Source organism: Mauremys reevesii, linkage group 1 (genome assembly GCF_016161935.1).
Source record: "Mauremys reevesii isolate NIE-2019 linkage group 1, ASM1616193v1, whole genome shotgun sequence".
Classification (NCBI taxonomy): domain Eukaryota; kingdom Metazoa; phylum Chordata; order Testudines; family Geoemydidae; genus Mauremys; species Mauremys reevesii.
This window is the reverse complement of record NC_052623.1, coordinates 361,213,419-361,234,273: the sequence shown is the minus strand read 5'-3', so window position 1 is coordinate 361,234,273 and position 20,855 is coordinate 361,213,419. Positions and strand designations below refer to the sequence as shown.

The 20,855-nt window shown below is 55.6% G+C and overlaps 1 protein-coding gene across 1 annotated transcript; it reads right to left on the bottom strand.

Moving 5' to 3' along the window:
* Positions 1-5,668: 5,668 nt before the first annotated feature.
* Positions 5,669-20,564, bottom strand: ARSA (arylsulfatase A). Its single transcript, XM_039520363.1, has 9 exons — positions 20,459-20,564; positions 19,447-19,787; positions 12,087-12,327; positions 10,398-10,616; positions 9,899-10,068; positions 9,047-9,171; positions 8,493-8,620; positions 7,897-7,999; positions 5,669-7,755 (listed from the first exon to the last, which is right to left on the bottom strand). Exons 2-9 carry the CDS (start codon positions 19,674-19,676, stop codon positions 7,451-7,453), a joined length of 1,521 nt encoding a protein of 506 aa, XP_039376297.1. The 5' UTR covers positions 19,677-19,787; positions 20,459-20,564; the 3' UTR covers positions 5,669-7,450.
* Between the last annotated feature and the right edge of the window lie 291 nt (positions 20,565-20,855).

The following is a 20,855-nucleotide window of genomic DNA, read 5'->3' as shown; positions in this document are numbered from 1 at the left end:
TCAGGGACAAGATAATTTCAAATCTCTGTGGAGGGAAGTTTTTTTTTCTGTTTTTTTGTTTGAGTTGAGTCTCTCTTGGGAACTAAGGGAGTCCAGACATCTTAATCAAGTCCTCCCAGGTTTCTGCAGTATTTTTCATCTATTCAGTCTAGTGAGTATTAGAAAGGCATACTAGTATTATAAGTTTATTTCTACATTTGCAATTGTGTGTTTTGCTGAAGGAATATCTTTATTTCTGTTGCTGTTACTTTGCTTTTACTGAGAAAGAAAGGGGGAGGGGGAATTCTCTCCAGGTTATAAGTTAGACCCTGTGTATTGTTCCATCCTGGTATTACAGAGATAGTGTACTTTCTTTTTGTTCTTTTAATAAACTCTTTTCTTTTTAGGACTTGATTGATTCTTCTCATTTGCATCTTCAAGGGAAGGGGAGGGGGAGGTGAGTCCCTCTTTGTGTTGAGTCAAGGATTTGACTCGGTGTGTATCTCTCCGGAGCAGGCTGGAGAGAGGGAAGGGGGGGAGGGGAACTGGCTGTTTCTCTCCCTCTGGTGAGATTCAAGGGGTTTGAATCTGGGTTCCCCAGGGGAAGTTTGGGGGACAGGTAGTGTGTTACCCACTTTAAACTTAACTGGTGGCAGCAGAACCGGATCTAGACTAAGATTAGTTTAGAGGAGTCCATGCAGGTCCCCATCTTGTGAACGCTAAAGTTCAAAGTGGGGAATAAACCTATGACAGGGGGTAAACAGTGAGGTGACAAAATTTGCAGATGATACAAAATTACTAAAGATAGTTAAGACCCAGACAGACTGTGAAGAGCTACAAAAGGATCTCTCAAAACTGGGTGACTGGGCAACAAAATGGCAGATAAAATTCAATGTTGATAAATGCAAAGTAATGCCCATTGGAAAACATCATCCCAACTATACATATAAAATAATGGGGTCTAAATTAGCTGTTACTACTCAAAAAAGAGATCTTGGAGTCATTGTGGATAGTTCTCTGATAACATCCACTCAATGTGCAGGGGCAGTCAAAAAATCGAACAGAATGCCGGGCATAATTAAGAAAGGGATAGGTAATAGTACAGAAAATATCATGTTGCCTCTATATAAATCCATGGTATGCCCACATCTTGAGTACTGCGTGCAGATGTGGTCGCCCCATCTCAAAAAGGATATATTAGAATTGGAAAAGGTTCAGAAAAGGGCAACAAAAATTATTAAGGGTATGGGACGCTTCCATATGAGGAGAGATTAATAAGACTGGGACTTTTAAGCTTGGAATAGAGACTGGGGGAGAATATGATTGAGGTCTATAAAATCATGACCGGTGTAGAGAAAGTAGATAAGGAAGTGTTGTTTACTACGTCTCATAACACAAGAACTAGGGGTCACCAAATGAAATTAATAGGCAGCAGGTTTAAAACAAAGAAAAGGAAGTATTTCTTCACACAACACACAGTAAACCTGAGTAACTCCTTGCCAGAGGATGTTGTGAAGGCAACAACAATAACAGGGTTAAAAAAAGAACTAGATAAATTCATGGAGGACAGGTCCATCAATGGCTATTAGCCAGTATGGGAAGGGATGGTGTCCCTAGCCTCTGTTTGCCGGAAGCTGGGAATGGGCGACAGGGGATCACTTGATGGTTACCTGTCTGTTGATTCCCTCTGGGGCACCTGGTACTGGCCACTGTCAGAGGACAGGATATTGGGCTAGATGGACCTTTGGTCTGACCCAGTCTGGCCATTCTTATGATCGTCCTTTGCTAGATTGAAGAGCCCATTTTAAATATTTCTTCTCCATGTAGGTACTTACAGAGTGTGATCAAGTCACCGCTTAACCTTCCATTTGTTAAACTAAACAGATTGACAAGTATCAGAGGGGTAGCCGTGTTAGTCTGGATCTGTAAAAGCAGCAAAGAGTCTTGTGGCACCTTATAGACTAACAGACGTTTGGGAGCATGAGCTTTCGTGGGTGAATACCCACTTCGTCGGATGCATGTCCTTGAGCTCCTTGAGTCTATCACAACAAGGCAGGTTTTCTAATCCTTTAATCATTCTTATGACTCTTCTCTGAGCCCTCTCCAACTTACCATCATCCTTCTTGAACTGTGGACACCAGAACGGGACACAGGATTCCACCAGTGGTCTCACCAGTCCCCAATGCCGAGGTAAAATAACCTCTGTGCTCCTAGTCGAGATTCCCCTAGTTATGCATCCCAGGATGGTATTAGCCCTTTTGGCCCCAGCCTCACACTGGGAGCTCACGTTTAGTTGATTATCCATCATGACCCCCAAATCTTTTTCAATCACTGTTTCCCACGATAGACTCCCACATCCTCTAATTGGGGCCTATTCTTTGTCCTGGATTTATACACTAGAACACATATTGTTTGCTTGCGCCTCATTTACTGAGTGCTCCAAATCTCTCTGTACCAGTGACGGGGCCTCTTCCTTATTTACCACTCCCCCAATTGTTGTGTCATCTGCAAACTTTATCAGTGATGATTTACACAACCTCCTGTCAATTATATAAGTAAATGTTGTGACCTATCAGTTAGCCAGTTTTTTTTAATTTAATTGTGTGTGTGTTAATTAATTTTCATTTGTATTTTTTTTCAAAAAAAATGTGATCCAAGTCCAATGGCTTCCAGAAGTCGAATATATTCATCATCACTACATTACCTTTACCAAACTACTAATCGCATCCAGAAAAACTATCAAGTTAGTTTGACAGGATCCATCTGCCCTAAACCCATGTTGATTGAATCCTCCATGAAAGGGATGCACCTTTCTCGACACAGCCCTCATCACATCTCCAGATGAAGCCACAGTAGCGTGAGCAAATTCACCAGACACTGCTAATTCAATTCAAGCCTGGCTTGAATCAGTTTCAGATACCCTGGTTTATACTGAGGTGAGATCCAATTAGTGGCACGCAGGGGGTTGCACTGTAATCTGCATCCATTCAAAGCCCACAGCTTGGCTCCAGCCCCAGCCCCTGATGAGTTCCTGGTGGACCCAGCGCCGCCTGTTCTGCGGAGAGCTGCACAATGCCCTGCTCACGTTGTAGCTTCACACTGACATTAATAAGTGCTGCCCACGCCAGTACAGCTCTTGGCGCCCTCTGAAAACGCATCAGAGCCCCACACAGCATCTGCCGTCAGAAGAACAAACGGTACAAAACGTGAAAAGAGAGAGCGCTAGGAAATTAACCCAGGAGCAAGCGCCTTGTCCTAGCTCCCAGGCCTGTCATGGAGCTTGAGCTTCCACCCACATCTCCGTTTGCAAGGCTCCGGCCCTGCAGCCCCTGTGTTTGGAGCACAGTTCTCACCGCCTTTCCTGACCCGGCATCCAGCCACCTTCTGCTAAGGAGTCAAGTGTTTCGGTAATTAACACTAATGCTGACTCAGCCTCTTAATAGTCCATCGCTGCGCACCGGCTCTGGGCTGGGCTCTGCCCAAGGAGCCGACTGTCCCTCTCACACACACACACACGGCCGCAGGATGCCGTGGGCACCCAAGGGTGGGAAGGATTTCGGGTTCAGGAGTCTGCTCCCGCACTGATAAGAAATGGATTCAGTCACACCATGTTTTAACCATTATTTACGAGGTGCCAGGCACTTTCTAAACACTCCAATACGGCTTGTTCCTGCCCCAAGGACACAGTCCAAACCCAGACAGACAGAGCCTGTTTAGGGCAGGTTGTGCATCAGGAGGAGTCATGGGGTAAAGCCCTTCCCTCCCTCCCCGTATACATCCCCATCCATCCAGCTCAGGTACCCACATGGCCCTGATCCCCGGAGCACAACGCCTAGGCACAGACACACCCAAACCCCACAGGCATCACCCAACACTAGTGGCCTCTGGTCTCACTTGCCCAGGGTCTGGCTGCCTGTGTGACAATTGAGGGGGTTCCCCAAGGTGTCCGGGGTGAATCGCTACCCTGTTACAGCATGAGGGAGTCCAGTCTGTGCCCACCAGGGATGTGCTCCCAAAGCTACCAGGGGCAGGTTACACAAGTTCTCGATGCTGGGCTGTGAGCGTGGCAGCGTGTTTCTGCTCCTGGAGTGCTGACGCCAGCTGCGCTAGCAGGGAATGCAGCTCGCCTATTCAGCAGACCATGATGTTGTCATAAGGAAAGACCAAAGGCTCGGTTTGGTGGCGACGGTGCTTGGCCAGGTTTATTGTCAATGAAGCATGGTCCTAGCACCCCGGCCCGGTGGTGACAGGTACACTAATGTGTAGGCCCATGCCAGTGGCACTGGCTCAGTCAGGACACCAGGATTCTGGCACAAAGGTGCCCCTCCTATGACTTCTCCTTTTAAACATTGATACAAACAAGGTACGTATCACACTCCAGACGTTGTGTTACCACCCTTCTCCATGTACCTGCTAGTTCAAACAAGACACCCTTCTCCATTATCCTGCCATTCCCTCCTTATCTTACAAGGGGTCAGTGCATTCCTGTGCCAGTCTGAAAGGTGCTGACTTGGTGTTAGCTAACACAACATAAGAACAGCCAGACTGGGTCAGACCAAAGATCCATCTAGCCCAAGATTGTGTCTTCCGACAATGGCCAATGCCAGGTGCTTCAGAGGGAATGAACAGAACAGGGAATCATCAAGTGATCCATCCCTGTTGCTCATTCCCAGCTTATGGCAAACAGAGGCCAGAGACACCATCCCTGCCCATCCTGGCTAATAGCCATTGATGGAACTATCCTCCATGAACTTAGCTAGTTCTTTTTGAATCCTGTTATAGTCTTGGCCTTCACAACATCCTCTGGCAACGAGTTCCACAGGTTGACTGTGCATTGTGTGAAGAAATACTTCCTTTTGTTCGTTTTAAAACTGCTGCCTATTAATTTCATTTAGTGACCCCTAGTTCTTGTGCTACGAGAAGTAGTAAACAACCCTTCCTTATCTACTTTCGCTACACCGGTCATGATTGTATAGACCTCAATCATATCCCCCCTTAGCCAACTCATTTCCAAGCTGCAATGCACCAAATGAAAACTCTAATTGACAACCCGACTGGGCAAGTGTCAGGTTTCTGCTCTCTGCGGCATGTCTGGCCAGCTCCAAACCGTTCCGCACCCGACATGGAAGATGTGCATTGTACTGGTGGCTCAGTCGTCCCTTCCTCTCTGGGTCGGAGGGAGACCACACTGCATCACTACACACATACTTACTCCAGAGATGGAATTGAGAGAATCACAGAACCGCACCTGTGGCGTTATGCAAACTGTCAGAAAAATCACAGATGACTGTCCAATCTATGCTCATCCTGGAGGCAGCAGAGCCCTTCACATGGCTACCCCCTCTGCTCTGGATAGGATAAGAGCCCTTACGATCCAGCCGTTGCTTTTACTGGTTCACTAATCGCCACACGAAAGAAGAATTCCACCTAGTGTGTTGTTATTCTGGCCAGGCCAGGCCTGCGCTGGTTCACAGCCTTTGTTCACACTGCTAGTTATGCCTAGGGATCCAGCAAGACTACACGGCTACTGCAAGCCCCACTCTTTCCCGCTGTGGGCTACAATTTACACACCCCACCACCCAGTCCCTTATCTTCTGCACATGCACAATGGACACCTATTCGCTGCTTCTCTGGAAGCAGCGCACCCCAGTTTACTGGCATCGCTTCAGTTCAACACAAGGCACCTGGATGTGTCTACAGTAAAACCAGATTTCAGTTTATTTAACAGAGCTCGGGTTACAGATTTGAATAAAAGCAAGGAAGAGAGTTTGGAAACATGAGGTTACAGGTAAAAGAAAAACATAAAATGTAACCTAGAGTCTGTACTTGTTAGCGAGTCCCTTTCCTGTCTAAGCAGGCATTTGTCATCCAGTAGTCAGTGTGTCCAGTTCAGAGAGCGGGGATCCACTTTTCAGGGGACGCTCCCCTGGCAGAGCGCCCTCCGTAATGGATAACATCTTGTGCCCTTTTTTCTTCTCCTATACATCCCCCGACTTGGTCTCTCTTCATGATCAGCAGCTCAGCCCTGAGGGTCCCCGTGGCAGTCTCTCTTCTTGCAGTTCTTCTGTCTGTCAATGCTGCGGCCTGGACCCAGTCCAGACTGTACACACAGCTCTGAGCTGGGTCAGAAAGCACTGATTGGTCTCACTCTTGAGTTTGCCAAGACCCATCCCACCACAGGCAATGTGCTTCTGCCCCAGTAGTTGTGGAACTTTACATCTCAGAATATTTCCCGTACAAATGTCCTGCAAGACCCATGGCAATCAGCTAGCTTAGCTCAGCAGTGACCACACATGACCCACCCCCCTTCGGTAAAGCACGGAGAAGCTGGTAAAGCCAGAGGGGTAACATGCCTGTCTGGGCATGCGTGTCATAGCTCATACCTGGCCCTTCTCTGCAGGATGCCAGCAGCTCCCTCCTCCCCTGGGTAGCCCAAGCAGCTGCCTAGGCCCTCCTTGGCTGGGCCTACCCTGCTCATCTCACAGCTCTCACTCCCCAGGCGGGAGCACTGCCGAAAGGGCTCAGGACTAGCTCTGGGCTGGGAACCCTGGCTCCTTGGCCTGCCGGTGCGCACAGCCCTGGTCACACCTGCCCAGGGACTGCAAACACCAGCTGAGCCTGGAGGGCAGACATGCCATGGACTCGTTTTTCCTCATTTCACCCTTTAAACAAGCACAAGTTGTCTCCCAGAGCCACAGCTGGCTGCATCCACGCAGGTGAAGGGACCTGCTCCGGAGCTCTGCACAGCTCCTCTCCTGACTGCAGAGTCACTCGTCAGTCCCCCATCCACAGGCTCAGGGCCAAGCACCCCAGCTGCTGCTGCTGGCCTTGATCCTAGCGTCGCACCCTACACTCCACCTCTGCGCCAGTATTGATACGGCTTGGCCCTCACTGCTGTGACAGGGCCCAGGGACTGCAGCCAGTCCCCCAGAGCTAGCCATGCTCTGCTCCCTGGCCGCCCTGCTCCAGCTGGCTGGTACCGCCGGGCCCCCGGCTGGCTGCATTGGGGTGCTAGGCTCTGAGGGCGTGCCCTTTGCTTTGTTCCAGAGCCCAGTGGACTCCAGAGGGCTCCCTGCACTCAGTGCGCCCCAGGGGAGAGCTGAGGTTTGTGTCAAATGGCCAAAGACTCCCAGTGCAGAGATAAAATACCCGCCCCCACCCCCCAGGAACCTGCACGAGTGCCCCTTCCCCTCCTAGCAGCTCACTCCCACCCCCATGCAGCCAGCACGTAGGGACCTCAGCGTCAGGCCTGGGGAGCGTGAGTCTGGGGGCAGCTCCGATGGCCAGGGAAACACCCCAACACAGCGCACCCAGCTGCAGGCAGGTTTGGGGAGAGCAGCGGGGAGGCCAGCGCGGGGACTTCAGAGAGTGGTAGCAGAGAGATGGGCACAGCAGCAGGAGGCTTTCGATGAGCAGGGGGGTTCCAGGCAGTGGCGAGGGAAGAATTAGAGAGTGCAATGCAGCAGGCAGATTAGGGGCAGTGGCAACAGGAGGGCTTGGGGGTGCAGCGGGGGGCACAGCAGGGCTGGAGGGCAAGGTCGGTGCCCTTCCCTATCTGGCTTTCCCCAAACTCCATGCGCTGGTCGAAGAGCGCCTTTTGCAGCTGGATCTCCTTCAGCACCCACAGCACCTCCAGCCCCACGGCACCACCCTTCAGCAGGTTATAGTTCTCTGCAGGGTCAGCCTCCAGGTCAAAGAGCAGTGGGGGCTCGTGGGGCGTCAGGGGCGTCAGCCCATGGCAGTCCGGGTCGGGGGTCGTCCCACTGTGGAAGGCACCTGGGAGACAAATGCAAACAGCAGCTGAAGCCACCTTTACTCAGCCGGGGTCCCCAGGGCTCGGCTGGAACCACAACCAGAACCCTGACAAGGATGCAGGGAGCGGGGGCCTGCCCATTCCACCCCCATGGAGGTAGCTACCTTGTGTGAAGAAATGGGCCTTGTGCTTCCCGTATCTGACGGCAAAGACGCCAAGCAGCTCACTGGGGCTGGGCGGGTAATAGAACATCATCTGCCGGGGACTCTGTGCAAGCAACCAGAGGCAGCGTCATGCGGGGCAGTGGCCGAGCCACGTATGGGGAGGAAAGGGCAGTGACTAAGCCATGGCCGGGCCAGCGGCCACGGACAGGGACGGAGACGGGCCGGGCCAGCGGCCACGGACAGGGACGGAGACGGGCCGGGCCAGCGGCCACGGACAGGGACGGAGACGGGCCGGGCCAGCGGCCACGGACAGGGTCTCAGAGCCCAGGCTCTAGCCCAAGGCTGAATGCCGACACTGCAGTTTCAGAGCTCCGCAGCTGAAGCCCCAGGAGCCCGCGCCAGCTGACCAGGGCTCAGCCTCGGTGCTGCATTTGTTATTGCAGTGAAGACAGCCGGAGACACGGACACCCCTGGCCCGCCCCTCTCCCCAGCAGCGTGCGGAGCACCCACGGGCAAGGGCAGCCTGTCAGACACTGGTGCCCCCAACCCCCCATCCTCGCAGCGTGACCGCGGCAGCACTGGCCCAGGGCACTCACCTTCCCACCTCCAAAGAGCACCGGGCTCAGGTCGTAGCCGTCCAACGGGGCAGTGGGGAGAGGCACCTTAGCCAGGGCAGCCAGGGTTGGCAGGACATCCAGGGTGCTGGCCATCTCGTGGGTCACACCTGGCGCCCAGCCACAGGCACAAGGAAAAAGGCTCAGGGGCCATCAGTCCCCTCCCTCACACGAGCGATATCCCCCACCATCCCACGAGCAGGCTGGTACCCTCCTCCCCCCCGTCCAACCGCCTCCCCCAACCCCCAGAGCCCCTCCCTCACCCACTGACCCCAAGCACCGCCCTGGGGCCTAGAGCAGAAGGGCTGAGGGGGCCTGGGGCGACAGCCTCCTCTGCCCAGAATTTGGGGTGCCAGGCCTACAGACACCACCCAGCCATAGGCACACATTGTTCCCCCTCCACAGGGGTGAGGCCTTTGGATCCTCCGCCCTGCCAGCCCTGCACACTCCCTGGTCATCTCCCCCGCACGCCAAGCAGGAGTGTGGGGAAGGCCCCCCCCACCCCCAGCTGTAGCTTGTAGCAATGCCAGGCTTACCCGGGGAGATCCGGCCTGGCCAATAAGCCACCGCAGGCTCCCGCATCCCGCCCTCGTACGTCGTTCCCTTTCCGCACTTCAGGAGGCCCGAGCTGCCCCCACGGGCCATTCGCATGGTCTCGGGGCTGCGGGGGTGGGGAGAGCGCCCATCAGCAAGCACACAGGTTAACCCTGTCCTGCCACGCTGCCCCTTCCCAGCCAGCTCCCTGCGGGCACCGCAGCCCCACTGGGTATCTGGTGGCGCAGACCCTTGGCTCTCGGGTCCTACAGGCGGCTCTGGCCGAGGAGCGCAGGCAGGACAGGACAGCGCGTCCAGAGGGAGCCTGGAGGGATGTTCATGTTCCAGTCCCTCGCCTGGGAAATGGGGGTGTGGGTGGGGCCTTCCCCGCCCTAGTGCTCCCCTCCCCCTGCACTGCCCTGCCCCGAGAGCGTGCAGGGAGCTGTGGGGGTGGGGCAGGCTAGAGGGAGGGGGGAGCACTCTGAGCAGCCCAACAACTTGAAATCAGATCAACGCCATAACTTGCATGTCATTCCAAATGTCCCCCACCCTGAGGGTCCGTGTCACCCCCTGCCCCGAGCACCCGATCCCCACCTGCCCCCAACCCCCACAGCACCCCCTGAAACCTCAGCCCTCGAGCACCCCAAATCCCCCTGCCCCGAACACCCCCAAAACCTCCTTGTTCTATCCCTACCTACCCACAACCTCCCCAGCACCTCCCAAATCCCCCTGCCTCATCCCCCCCAGCACCCCCATGTCCCTGAGAGTGCCACTCCCACCCCGGACCCCACACTCAGCCCCACAGCCTCCCATCCCTGGCAGGAGGGGGGGCTCCCCAGCTCGCTCACACTCACCCATTGTCCGCGGTGAAGAAGACCAGCGTGTTCCCCTCTAGGCCATTCTCCTGCAGTGCCTGGAGCAGGAGCCCCACTGAGCCGTCAAACTCCATGAGGGCGTCCCCAAAGGGGCCCCGCAGCGACTGGCCCACGTACTCCTGGCTCCCAAACTGGGGGTAGTGGGTGTGCTGGGCAAAGGAGCAGCCAGTGAGAGGGGATCCCTGCAGCAGACGGCAGAGCCGGGACCAGCCACCTCTCCCAGCAGAGCCAGGGGCTGCCAGGCTGGGGAGGAAGCTGGGGGGGCTTTTCCCTTCCTCCGGGAAACAAGCGGGGGCCATCCATCATGCTGTGCTGCAGGAGGGGGGGTACAGGTGCCCCCTTGCCCTGCCCCCCAGTATCTCTAGGCCTCCCCACCACCACCCAGCCTCCCCAGCACATCCAAGTGCCCACCACTACCCTCTATCCTGGCCAACCCCCAGGTCCCATGCCCACCCGAGGCCGCCCGCCCGGCACCTACATGAGAGGCGTAGTAGAGAAAGAAGGGGCGGTCCTGGCGGGCGCAGTCAGCAATGAAGTCGCGAGAGAACTTGTTGTAGAGCGGCACCAGCTGGGGGAAGGCGAGCGGCTGCTGCAGGATGCTCTGGTTTAGGAGCAGTGGGACGGGCACCACGCCCTGGTCGCATGTCCCAAAGCACTTGGTGTCTGGGGGGAAGCAGGTGAGATTCTGGCAGGGGCCCTGGAGTGAGAGGAGAGACGCTCTGCTCTGTATCCCCGCCTGGTGGACAGCAGGGTACCAGCCCCCCCCCCGAGCTCCAACCCCTGAGACGCAGGCGCCTTCCCTTCCGCGCCCCAGGACAGTGCCCCAAGGACGAGGCTCAACTCCCACCCAATGACCAGTTCATACCCCGCAAATCACTCTGGAGAGTGGCAGCTCTCACGTCTCCCCGTGGGGCCTGGACCCCATCCTGCCCTATAGGAACCCCTTCCCCACAGCACCCCACAACCCAACCCTTCCCCAGGGGCCAGGACCCCATTCCCCCCTACAGCAACCCCTTCCCCACAGCACCCCTGTGACAAAGCGGGAATGTTTCCTCTGAATTCGTGTGGGGGCCTCCGTTTCTGGCCAACCCTCTGTCTCCTGGCAACTAATGGCCAGGGCCCTTCCCCCCTGCAAGGGGATGCTAAAGGTGTGGGAGAACAAAGAGGTCAGGTGACCTCCTGGCCCGGGAAAGGAACTCAGCAGAGAAGGAGGGGCTGGAGGGGGGTTCAGTTTGGGGTTGGCTGGGGACGGGAAGTGAGGGCAGACCAGGTTGTCTGGCTCGCTGGGCCCCAGAATGGACCTGGCTGAGGGATCCGGCCGAGGGGTCCCGTTCTCTGAACCTACAAGCTCTGGTTTAGACCATGTTCCTGTCATCTAATAAACCTCTGTTTTACTGGCTGGCTAAGAGTCACGTCTGACTGCGAAGTGGGGGTGCAGGACCCTCTGGCTTCCCCAGGGTCCCATCTGGGTGGACTCGCTGTGGGAAGCGCACGGAGGGGCACATCCACCTGCCCCCCAGACACTGACCCATCCAACCCTCCCAATCCCACACACCCAGCCCATGCCCACCTCCAGTCTCTCACCCACCCTGCCCCCATTCACCCAGCCTGTGCCCCCCAAAGACAGAACCAGCCTGCCTCACCCATCCTCCAAGACACTGACCCAACCAACCCTCCCAACCCCCATTCACTCAGCACATGCCCCAAGAAACTGACCCAATGTGCCCCTCCCAGCCCCATATCAATCCAGCCCATGCCCCCCTCCAGCCACTGACCCGCCCAGCCCTCCCCATTCACCTGCCCCCAGCCACTGACCCAACAATCCCTCCCAACCCCTGCACTCCCCAGACACAGACACAGCCTGCCTCACACAGCCTCCACTCCAGAGAGATCCAGACCCAGCATGGCCCAGTCTCCTGCTAGCCCAGCCACGCCTCCAGCGCCCCATTCAGCTCCCCGTCTTGCCCCCATGGCCCAGCCTGGATCCCCTCCCAGCCACCATCAGCCTTCTGGCCCAGCTCCCTCAGGCACCATCCCAAATCAGCCCCCAGCCTCCCATTGCCCCAGGCACAGTACTGATCCCTTCCCGGACCCTAGACATGCTCCCAGCACTGCCAGGAGACCGGGACACCCCCCAGGCCTGTGCCCCAGGAGGCCAGAGGCTCACCTGGTCGTGGGAGTACGGCACCCCCAGGAAGTGGTCAAAGCCCTGGTGGATGGGCAGGAAGGAGCCATTGGCCCCCAGTCCCAGGTGCCATTTGCCGACCATAGCCGTGGCATAGCCCCGAGCCTTCAGCACCTCCGCGATGGTGACCTCGGACAGCGGGAGGCCTCCCCGGGAGCCGGGGTAGAACACGCCGGGGTAAACCCCGGAGCGTGTCTGGTACCGACCCGTCAGCAGGGCCGCCCTGGGGATGAGAGGAGCCGAGAAAAGCTGGAGCAGCCGGAGAAGTCCTGTGCCCACGCCCATAGGGGCTGCCAAGCTCCCGGCCCAGTCCGAGGGGAAGGAGCCTAGTCGAGCCCCTGGAGCGAGGGGGCAAACTTTTTGTCCCAAGGGCCACATCTGGGTGGGGAAATTGCATGCAGGGCCATGAATGTAGGGCTAGGGCAGGGGGTTGGGGTGCGGGAGGGGGTGCAGTGTGCAGGAAGAGGCTCAGAGCAAGGGGTTGGGGCACAAGAGGGGGTTCAGAGTGCGGGAGGGGGCTCAGGGCAGGGGTTTGGGGTGCAGGGTGAAGGAGGGATTTGGGGTGTAGGCATGGGGTGTGGCAGATGGCTCAGGGCAGGGGGCTCAGGGCGGGGGTGCGGAGTGAAGGAGGGATTTGGGGTGCAGGCTCCGGCACGGTGCCGCTTACCTTGAGCAGCTCCAGGGTGGCAGCGGGGCTAAGGCAGACTCCCTGCCTGCCCTGGCCCCGTGCCACTCCTGGAAGCAGCCAGCACCACGTCCCTGCAGCCCCAGGGCGAGGGGGGGGGGAGAACAGAGGGCTCCGCGTGCTGCCCTCACCCGCGGGTACCTCCTCCGAAGCTCCCATTGGCCGTGGTTCCCCGTTCCCAGCCAATAGGAGCTACAGGGGGCAATCTCGCAGGCTGGATCCAAAGCCCTGACTGGCTGGATCCGGCCCACAGGCTGTAGTTTACCCACCCCTGCCCTGGAGGGAGCTGTTTTGTTCAATGGTACCAACACCTCACGGCAAGGGAAGGCCAGTCAGCCTCACGTCAGTCCCTAGAAAAACCCTGGAGCAGGTCCTCAAGGAATCCATTCTGAAGCACTTAGAGGAGGGGAAAGTGATCAGGAAGAGTCAGCATGGATTCACCAAGGGCAAATCATGCCTGACTAACCTAATTGCCTTCTATGAGGAGATAACTGCTTTCCCCTCATCCACAGACCCAGCTGACATGTTATTCCTTGACTTTAGCAAAGCTTCTGATACGGTCTCCCACAGTATTCTTGCCAGCAAGTTAAAGTAGTATGGGCTGGATGATCGGACTATAAGGTGGATAGAAAGCTGGCTAGATCGTCGGGCTCAACGGGTAGTGATCAACGGCTCCCTGTCTAGTTGGCAGCCGATATTAAGCAGAGTGCCCCAAGGGTCGGTGCTGGGGCCAGTTTTGTTCAATATCTTCATTAATGATCTGGAGGATGGCGTGAATTGCACCCTCAGCGAGTTTGCAGATGACACTAAACTGGGAGGAGTGGTAGATACGCTGGAGGGTAGGGATAGGATACAGAGGGACCTAGACAAATTAGAGGATTGGGCCAAAAGAAACCTGATGAGGTTCAACAAAGACAAGTGCAGAGTCCTGCACTTAGGACGGAAGAATCCCATGCACTGCTACAGACTAGGGACCGAATGGCTGGGCAGCAGTTCTGCAGAAAAGGACCTAGGGGTTACGGTGGACGAAAAGCTGAATATGAGTCAACAGTGTGCCCTTGTTGCCAAGAAGGCTAATGGCATTTTGGGTTGTATAAGTAGGAGCATTGCCAGCAGATCGAGGGATGTGATCATTCCCCTCTATTCGACATTGGTGAGGCCTCATCTGGAATACTGTGTCCAGTTTTGGGCCCCACGCTACAAAAAAGGATGCAGAAAAATTGGAAAAAGTCCAGCGGAGGGCAACAAAAATGATTAGGGGGCTGGAGCACATGACTTATGAGGAGAGGCTGAGGGAACTGAGATTGTTTAGCCTGCAGAAGAGAAGAATGAGGGGGGATTTGAGAGCTGCTTTCAACTACCTGAAAGGGGGCTGCAAAGAGGATGGATCTAGACTGTTCTCAGTGGTAGCAGATGACAGAACAAGGAATCAGAGTAGCAGCCGTGTTAGTCTGTATCCACAAAAAGAACAGGAGCACTTGTGGCACCTTAGAGACTAACAAATTTATTTTAGCATAAACTTTCGTGGGCTACAGCCCACTTCTTCGGATGCATGGAATGAAACATATATTGAGGAGACATATATACACATACAGAGATCATGAAAAGGTGCTCTCTGTATGTGTGTATATATATATATCCTCAATATATGTTCCATTCCATGCATCCGAAGAAATGGGCTGTAGCCCACGAAAGCTTATGCTCAAATAAATTTGTTAGTCTCTAAGGTGCCACAAGTGCTCCTGTTCTTTCTGAGAACAAGGGGTAATGGTCTCAAGTTGCAGTGGGGGAGGTTTAGGTTGGATATTAGGAAACACTATTTCACTAGGAGGGTGGTGAAGCACTGGAATGGGTTCCCTAGGGAGGTGGTGGAATCTCCTTCCTTAAGGTTTTTAAGGCCCGGCTTGACAAAGCCCTGGCTGGATGATTTAGTTGGGAATTGGTCCTGCTTTGAGCAGGGGGTTGGACTAGATACCTCCTGAGGTCCCATCCAACCCTGAGATTCTATGACTTGTTATCTATGGTTCTGAACTACTAGGTATGCTCGGCCAAAAGCTTATCGTCTGCTTCCAGACAGACATTTGTTTTTACCATCATTGACCTAAAAGCCTTTTTCTTGCCACTTCTGTGAAGTCTCCAATCCCCTTTGTGCCACTTCACCTGTCCTTGTGTGACAGCCAGGCCATCCACATCACCAAAGAGTTGGTGCAGACCACTGAGTCAGCCACTCGTTCTGCAATCATACCACATTACCCGTGGCCATGTTAGAGTCCCAGGGATCACGTCTCTCCCTGCCTTAGGCCAGCACTGATGTCACTGGGGATGGTATTGAATCCGCTGCTGAATGGCAAATACACAACTGGACCATCCTTACCAGGGATTAAAAACAGCTGCGCTGCAGCCCACAAGCCATCCCAGGATATGCAACTACGTGCCGCCTTCTCCCCCACAGGACTATTCCCACCTTAATATATCTTCCCTGCACTGCCTTTCCAGCTCCAGCCTGGCTTCCTGCAGCCTGCTCCTAAGCCCTCACCCTGCCAGCTCCATACGGTCATTCCTCAGAGGATGCACGCCCCATCTCTCCCTCTCCACTGTCGCCACAGACTCCCTGCCAGTCCCACACAGCCATGCACCACACACTGCGCACGCCCCATCTCTCCCTCTGCACTGTCGCCACAAACTCTCTGCTGGCTCCACACCACCGTGCACCACACGCTGCGCACGCCCCATCTCTCCCTCTGCACCAGCACCACAAACTCCCCACAGACGTGCCCCACACACTGCACATGTCCCATCTCTCCCTCTCCACTGTCCCCACAAACTCTCTGCTGGCTCCACACCACCGTGCACCACACGCTGCGCACGCCCCGTCTCTCCCTCTGCACTGTCGCCACAAACTCCCCGCCAGCTCCACACCACCGTGTATGCTGCGCACGCCCCATCTCTCCCTCTGCACCAGTGCTGCAAACTCCCTGCCGGCTCCACACCACCGTGCACCACACACTGAGCACATCCCATTTCTCCCTCTCCACTGTCGCCACAAACTCCCCGCCAGTTCCACACCACCGTGCACCACACGCTGCGCACGCCCCATCTCTCCCTCTGCACTGGCGCTGGAAACTCTCACAATCAAACAGTTTAGGCCCCTCTCTAGGTCGTCTCGTTATGGCTCAGAAGGTTCCAGCCTTCACACAATGCTGGGAAAGCAAAACCCAAGACAGCGTTGTGACGTTCGGTACCTTGTGGGAACACCCTACACCCCCAGGTTCATCTCTATAAAATGACTGTGTGGTATCCAATGCAAAGTTTGTCCTGTCGGGTGTCTTTGGAAGGCTCATGATGCACTGAGCAGTGTTATTATAGTGATGTTATAGTAATCATGACAGTAATGTGATAGTAATGTTATAGGTCAGGGGTCGGCAGCCTTTCAGAAGTGCTGTGCCAAGTCTTCATTCACTCACTCTAATTTAAGGTTTCGCGTGCCGGTAATCATTTTAATGTTTTTAGAAGGTCTGTTTCTATAAGTCTGATATATAATTAACTATTGATGTATGTAAAGTAAATAAGGTTTTTAAAATGTTTAAGAAACTTCATTTAAAATGAAATTAAAATGCAGAACCCCCCGGACCAGTGGCCAGAACCTGGGCAGTGTGAGTGCCATTGAAAATGAGCTTGCATGCCGCCTTCGGTATGCGTGCCATAGGTTGTCTACCCCATTATAGGTTATAATTTCACATATATAGTTATGAGGCTGAAAATGTATCCTCATGGCTTAAAATAAGCCCAGACAAAAACTCTCTAAGAGCAGAGAGGCAGCTCACACCTCATCAAGGCCTGTATGGAACAAACCCAGCCCAGCCTCACAAGAACAAAGGATGCTGGCCTAGGCAGCAACAAAGGATCTGCTGGACTCTTGAGTGAGTCACCCACCCCCCTTCCTTTGGGCTGTTCAGGACTGCGATGAGGTAATGCTCACCTGACTCTGAAGGGGCATGGGAAGAAGAGGGCAGGAAGGATAGCTCAGTGGTTTGAGCATTGGCCTGCTAAACCCAGGGTTGCGAGTTCAATCCTTGAGGGGGCCATTTAGGGAACTGGGGTAAAAATCTGTTTGGGGATTGGTCCTGCTTTGAGCAGGGGGTTGGACTAGATGATCTCCTGAGGTCCCTTCCAACCCTGAGATTCTATGAAAGGACCTGATAAAAGGGAGAGACATTTGACATGCTCTTCCTCCTCCATCTACAGACACTACCACCAAGCGACTGAAGTGCTGATCAAAGGGGAGAGCCTGGCTGAAGGGCAACCAGCCAGCCTGTGGTGAGAAGCATCTCAGATTGTAAGGGCAGTGAAAGTGTTCAGATCAGCTTAGAATGCATTTTGCTTTTGTTTCATTTGACCAAATACAACTTGTTATGCTTAGATTTTAAGTGATTATAAATCAAGCTTTCAGTTAATAAATGTGTTTGTTTGTTCTACCTGAAGCAGTGTGTTTGGTTTGAAGCATGTCAGAGACTCTCCTTGGGATAACAAGCCTGGTACATATCAATTTATTTGTTAAATTGATGAACTCATATAAGCTTGCAGCATCCAGCAGCCATAACTGGACACTGCAAGACGGAGGTTCCTAGGGTTGTGTCTGGGACTGGAGATATTGGCTAGTATCATTTGGTTGCACAATCCAAGGAGCAGCTTACATGGCAGAGGTTGTGCGTGAACAGCCCAGGAGTGGGGGTTCTCACAGCAGAGCAGGGTCAGGCTGGCTCCTAGAGAAAAGGATTGGGGTAACCTAGCAGATCACCAGTCCAGACAGCACCAGAAGGGAACATCACAAGCATTTTCTCCTCACCTTTTCCGGCAGCCAGGGGGAAAGTGCCCTAAAAACACCAAGCCCAGACCCCAGAAGCTCTAGTTCCCGCTCTTCCCCAGATGGATGTGAACATTTCTGTCCCTTTGTGCGAGCCAACGTGCCATACTCTGGGGTAACTCATTCCCCCCTTGGCATGTCAGCCGACACCAGCAGATCTCCCAGCACTTTACAAAGGAGGTGGGAGCTCCATGTGAGACAGGGAAGCTGAATCACAGAGTGGGGAAGGGACTTGCCCGAGGTCACCCAGCAGGCCAGCTGCAGAGCCAGGACTGGAACACAGCTCTCCTGCACCCTACTAGGGCCACCCTTCACAAGGTCCCTTCAGACTGAGCTGGGCTAGACTCTGCATCGCTCATGCAGCACAGTCACAAGGCTCAGCCATGTGGCCACACTGTCTGTCAAGAGCAAATTAGGTGCTAATGTAACCTACGCTAGCGCCCTGCAGCTCAGTCACCCACTACAGAGAGCGATTCGTGACACTGCTACTTTGCTGGGGGGGGGGCTGGCTTGCTCCCTAGCACTCCAGGTCTTCCAGCCAAAGCTTGCAGGTCCATTTCCCAATTCATGCCCCAATAACCCAAATGGGGTGTCGTTCCCTTGGGTTGCGCTGCCTGTAACCACTCGATCCTGCTCTGCTCCTGGAATGGACACAATTAATCCTGAGACATGATGCTCTGCTACGGCCTGCCATTCTTGTGTAACCCGCTGGCAGTGTGTGTTGTGTCTCCTGCAGGGGCTGATCCCCACTGAGGGTAAGAGCATGGTGTCCCACCTCACAGGAGGAAGAAGTCTGCACTGTAAAATGGAAGACTATGAACTCAGGCTTGGCAAAAAAATACATACGCTGGTATGCAAGTTAGCGCCAGCACCCTGGGTGCGTAGACAGTGCTGAACCGTGTCCTTAGAAGGGAATTTGGGTCTTAGTGCATCAGTAAAACAAGTATTAGCACATTATTAGATGTGGTTAACGGGAGCTACCCCTTTAAGAACAGGCTGGGGCAGACAGAGACACTATGTGCAGAAAGAGAACACACTGCCTGGACAAGCTTTAGATTGTAACACTTTTCCTTCCCCCAAAACAGCCTCATTCCCCCAGGTGTGACATTAGCACCACCGGGGCCTGGCTGCCTTGGGCTTTGCTCAGGAGCTACAGAGACTCCCAGCTGGAGCGCACCAGCCTGAATCCAGCCCCGCAGGAATTCACAGTGGCTCCCATCTAAGGGGTGTAGGTGGGAAGTGAGCTGGAGTCCTGACTCCCATGTCTCTCTCTCACACACACCCCATTCCTTGCACTGCACCGTGAAGTCTTCAGGCAGGGACTGTCTGCCTCTGTACCGTGCCTGGCACAAGGGAGCCCCGATCTCAGCCAGGTCCTCAAGTGAGAACTCCTGCAGTAAGCTCCATAGCTGCCGCACCCTACAATTCTACCTGTCGCACACATGATGGGGGAGAAGTGAGACGATTTAACCTTTTAAACAATTTCACAATCTCACGGCTAGCTGCAGGGCCGTTTGGTCGCACAGCTGCTGCCACCAGCACGGATGTGCAGCTGTCGGCTCACCCCGATCCTGTCTCTGTCCCTGCTGGCAGCAAAATCACCCACAGACATTACTACCAGGCCATTTATCCCCCTCCCGCAGTTCAGTAGGGAGGACATTAGACAGCCCCCTGTGGACCCCATTCAATTCTCTGCTGCTTCTCAGTGCCCTGCCTTCAGAGACCACCAGCCAGTTTCCTGCTCTGCCCTGGGAGAGGCTGCAGACTGGGGAGTGGGACGAAGCTGGACCTACCGCGAGGGGCTGCAGAGTGGGCAGCTGGCATAGAAGTCGGTGAATCTCAGGCCCCTGGCCGCCATCTTGTCCAGGTTTGGCGTGGCTGAGGTGGGGTGCCCATAGCTTCCCAAATCTCCAAACCCCAGGTCATCCGCAAAGATTAACAGGATGTTGGGAGGATTTGTGGATGCAGAGAGCAAGACCAGTGGGCCCAGGGGACAGAGGAGCCAGATACACGCCCACCTCATGTCCCCAGAGGCCCCCCGAGCATGGACAGGACTCTCTCAGCAGGCCCTCCTCTGGCCATCCAGATATCCCCCGCTGCCCACTGGCCCGGGCAGGGCCTCTCCACCCACGACCTGCCAGAGAAAACAGAGCTTAGCCCACAGTAATGTCTGCACTACATTAGCTAACTGCTTCTAGCAGCCAAGCTCAGGGTGTTCTGGGAGACAGAGGCGCAAGGGCTCTCCAGCCCCCTTTCTGCAGAGCAGGCAGCAGCAGAGCCAGGGCCCCTGCCCCACAGGCTGCCAGGAAGGGCTATGGAGGCTCCCCGAGCAGGCGGGGGAATCTGGCCTGCACACTGGAGCAGGGGGCAGGAGCAGTTTGAATCGGTCTCACTCCTTCCCCGGGAGCTTCAATGTGCGGCCGGACCCCCCGCGCCTTTCCCTGGATCTCGCTCCCGACCCCTCCCGGCAGCCCGCAGAGCGGCCCCCTCCGAGCCAGGCTGTGGGGCAGGGGCCCTGGCCCCGCTGCCGCCGGCTCTGCGGAATAAGGGGCGGGGGCGACCCTGCTCCTGGGCTCGTGGCTGGGGCCGCAAAGCCCCGGACCGGTGAGGGTCGGGCAGGGCGGGGGGCACCGACTCGGGGCGCCCAGCGTCAGCGGCCCGCCCTGCCCTGGGCCCGGTCGGAGCCACCGGCCGGGCAGAGGGGAGGGACCGGGACCGGACCGGGCAGAGGAGCCGGTCGGAGCCACCGGACCGGGCAGAGGGGCGGGGCGGGACCGGACCGGGGCCGGGCCGGGCCGCCCTTACCGAGACTGGGCTCCTCGCAGGCTCTCCCCGGGCGGACACTTCTCCGCGCCCAGCCTGGAGTCACGTGAGCCGCGCTCAGCTGGGCCGGTCACGTGTGCCCGAGGCATTCTGGGAGCTGTAGTCCCCAGGGCCGGGCTCTCTTAAAGGGGCCGCGCGTCCGAGGGGCGGGGGCGGGGGCTGCGCGGGGAGGGGCGGGGTCCCTGGGCTCTAGGGAGGGGGGGCACGGCCTGGGATGGGGCACGGAGCCTGGGGGCATCGCCCCACCAAGCAGACTCACACATCACACGTGTACTCTTGAAACACACGTGTGCATTGCAACATGCGACTGGCAGACACGGCCCCGCCAAGGCCGGCTGCAGATTGGCCATTTGCCATCGTGTGCAGCATCCGGACTCCA